This window comes from Arachis hypogaea, chromosome 1, assembly GCF_003086295.3.
Source record: "Arachis hypogaea cultivar Tifrunner chromosome 1, arahy.Tifrunner.gnm2.J5K5, whole genome shotgun sequence".
NCBI classification, from domain to species: domain Eukaryota; kingdom Viridiplantae; phylum Streptophyta; class Magnoliopsida; order Fabales; family Fabaceae; genus Arachis; species Arachis hypogaea.
This window is the reverse complement of record NC_092036.1, coordinates 98305315-98308972: the sequence shown is the minus strand read 5'-3', so window position 1 is coordinate 98308972 and position 3658 is coordinate 98305315. Positions and strand designations below refer to the sequence as shown.

Sequence of the window (3658 nt, the reverse complement as noted above, 5' to 3'; positions counted from 1 at the left end):
TCATTATTTTATTAAAATTTTTTTTTTTTAATTTTTTAATGTGTTTAACAAATTTCTAATAGTAAAAGTAAAAACACTAGTAAAATAAAAAAAGATCTTTTTTGAGAAGTTGTAATTTACATCTTTTTTTTAAAAGATATTTTTTCTTAAAAAAAATATTTCTCATGTAATAAATAAATAAAAAAATATTTTTATATTGTTATACCCAAACATAATTAATAGATAAAAGACCTTTTTACATAAAATATCTAAACATAAAATTACTTTTACTTCTCTATAAGATCTTTTAAAAAAATAACTCGAAAAAAGATCTTTTCTTAAAAGCTCACCTAAACAAGCCCTTAGTCTAAAATAATTTGACAATAAACCGATGAAATATAAAAAAAAATAACTATTAATCAAATTTATATGATTTTCAAAGCTTCACTCATTTGTAATAATAAATATTAAAAAAATCATATATTTTATACATAAATATATTATTATATTATATCCGTTTAATCCCTCCAATTTCAGAACAAATCCATAACAATCAATAATATTTTCACTCCTGTCCTTCCATCTGATGGCTTTGCAGAAGGAGGCAGTGGCTGGTCCTGGATTTGCCGGAGAGATTGTGGTGGAGGATGGGAGACTTTTTTTTTTTTCTTTCTCAAATTCCAATTAAAAACCTTTTTTTTTTCTTCCACTCATGAGAAATTTCATTTTAAAACATCGTCTTCTCCGTCTCTGAAATTAAGGTGTAACCGATAGTTTAAGCATCCATAGATTTTCATGGAGCGATCTATCCATGGAATCAGTGATCAATTTAGGGTATTTAAATGTTATCTTTCGTTTTGTTGATTTAATTTTTTTTTCCTTTTCCTTTTTTGTCCCATGACTAATAGAGTATATCATATACTCGTATTCAAAACCGCCATTCATTAATCATCATCTCATCCTGATCGGCTGCTCCTATAGAAAATGCGTCACCGTCAACTTCTACATCCTCATCCTTATGCATATCCATCTCATCAAATCAGTTATATTCACTGCAAAACGAACACAAATCAATATAAATAAATACATCAGCAGGAAACAAAATAATAAATCAAATTTATAAATACGAAAACCCAACCAACATATACATGACATAAGAAAGAAGATATAAACAGAAAACGCATCGATCCTCAGAGACTCACAGGCAAACCAAATGCAGATAAAGGGAAATAATACACACGAAAAACGAACGACGGAGTATAACGGAAAGAACACATGAAGAAAAGTTTGACAGACATTACGCAACGTAGAAAATTGAAAATAGCAGGGGAAAATGGAGGATAATTAATGAGTACGGCTAAGATGAGCAATTGAACGGAGAATAAAACGACGCCTAACAATAATTTCACATCAGTCAAGGTTTTGACTGGATTCAATTAGAAAGTTCAGTTAGGACATAGTTGTTAGTTTTATTTTAATGAAAAATTGTTTTGATTTTTCACGAAATCAGGTCAAAGCAGCTCAAATAATCGCCATCAATGGCTACCACTGATTCATACATGTTCTACATTATGTATATACACATCACTACTGCTTGATTGGAATTCGGAAACGTGACCGAGCCATTTCACCGGAATCCGCTACCTCCTGCGACCGTCCATCCGACGTCCATGGCAGTTATCGATAAATCGATGACTTCACCTTTCAGAAACCAGAAGGCTCCACAGCCAAAATTTTCGGAGGATCAAAGCACCTCTCACTCCTCATCGGCCTTGGACATGACGGAGAGCCTGCTAGGCCTCGGGTGGAAGTCGCCTCTCCTCCGCTGCTGATGCGATGAAGGTCTAATAAGCGCCGAGAGAGCTCGCTTCACGAGATCTCCTTCCACGCCTCGAATCCTAACGAGCGAGTTCGTCATGGCGGATCTACGCGCGTTGAGACGGTTCGGCGAGTACGGCGCCGCCGCGGCATGCGATGAGGCGGAGAATCCTTTGTGGAGGCTGCACCGGAAGGAGCCAGGGTGCGTAGTGGGAGAACACATGCAGGTCCGCTTCTGCTGGCCCTGCCTCTTCACGGTCGTCGGAGCACCGGTTCGAGGCGCCACCGAGATGGAACGGTTCGGAGAAATCGACCGGTCAAGGGAGAACCGAACGGACGAGGCCGACGCGGAGGAGGGACCGCATAAGTTGACACGTGTCGGAGAAGTGGCACGGTGAAAGAAGGTGGTGGAGCGAGAGGTGAAACTGGAACTGGAAGAAGCGAAACCAGAGGAAGAATAAGAAGGTGATGGAGAGTGGGAATTATTGTTGCAAAATCTAGGAGATGGTGAGAGAGATCGGAGCACTGGTGCTCTTGGTTTTCTAGAAGTTACCGCCATTTTTTCTGTTTTGCAGAAGAAGCAGCTAGAACGAGAGAGAAACAAGAAGAAAGAGAGAAGTGAGAAGAGGTTTTTTTTTTTTTTTTTTCCCTTTCTCTAAAAAGCGGGTTCGACTCGCTAGTTGGGCAAACCTAGCTTTACTCGAGCTATGTATTTATAGGAAATTTGGATTGGAGAGCGCTGGAAATGATAATGAATACGATTTAGTTTGTTAAAATAAAAAAATAAAAAAATAAAAGCTGGTTATTTTATATTTGGTAGATAAAAAAAATGTGTTTGTATTCGTAATTTTGTATTTTTAAAAATAACTTTTATTTATGAAAATAAAAAAAAAACTAAATTTAACTTTATATATTAATTGATATTTAAATTTAATTTTTATATTAATATTATTATAATATTTTAAATTTTAAAAATTATTTACGGACAAATTTTAACAAATTAAGCATGAGAGTAAGATTTTCCGAGATTATTTTTTTCTGGTTTGGATATTTACTCATAGTTATTACATGCGGGTCCCTAGAGGCTAGATTATTTCTTGTTTTGTGGGGATTTCCGTGTGGCTGCTTCTTTTGTTAATCGTTAAACACGGCTTATTTTGGAAGTTTTGTTCGGTTTCCAAAATGAAAATGATGAGACGATGGGTTTTCTTCCACGCAATATTTAATCAATTTTTAATAAGTAGTTTTTAGATATTAATAAATTAATAGAGGAAGAAATGGAAGGAGCGGGATGCAAAAGGGAAAAGAAAAAAAGTTAAATTGGGGGAGGGTTAACCTTAACCAAAGAGGAGAGGGCGTTGAGTTAGTTAACCTGAGGAGAATGAGCCGTCTGAATTTCTGATCCAACGGCTTTCACTTCCACAAAGCTGTGGGCTGCCCATAATAATATTAGGACTATTTCAAATCCACTGACACCTTTTGCAATTTCATATTTCAGTGCCCTACCACAATATCCTCTATCCGCCACGTATACCCGTCACTTAATCCGCTCCCACTTTTTCCAGAACAAACCCATTACCCATGTCTATTGTCAAAAAATAGTTACTACTTACTCTTACTCACCTTAACTAGGTGACAACACTATCCGAACTTGCGGGTATCTATCCCGCTCCTATTCGTTCGGCGCGAATAATTATCCACTCCCATACCGAAACGAATTTTAACGGAACGAATTTTTGAGCAGAGTGGGGAGGAGTCGAGTTTAGGTTAAATTTGCCTTTATCCGCTCCGATATATATAATATATATAAAATAATTTGTAAAGTGATTAATAATATTATATTATATTTAAATTTTTATTT

General features: G+C 35.8%; 1 protein-coding gene across 1 annotated transcript; it reads right to left on the bottom strand.

The window, feature by feature from the left end:
• Positions 1-409: 409 nt before the first annotated feature.
• LOC112701281 (uncharacterized) lies at positions 410-2490 on the bottom strand. Its single transcript, XM_025752062.3, has 2 exons — positions 1539-2490; positions 410-1031 (listed from the first exon to the last, which is right to left on the bottom strand). Exon 1 carries the CDS (start codon positions 2354-2356, stop codon positions 1736-1738), a length of 621 nt encoding a protein of 206 aa, XP_025607847.1. The 5' UTR covers positions 2357-2490; the 3' UTR covers positions 410-1031; positions 1539-1735.
• Between the last annotated feature and the right edge of the window lie 1168 nt (positions 2491-3658).

Excerpts from the sequence above, each read along its gene's own strand:
- LOC112701281 (XM_025752062.3), bottom strand. The coding sequence starts at position 2,356 with ATGGCGGTAACTTCTAGAAAACCAAGAGCACCAGTGCTCCGATCTCTC.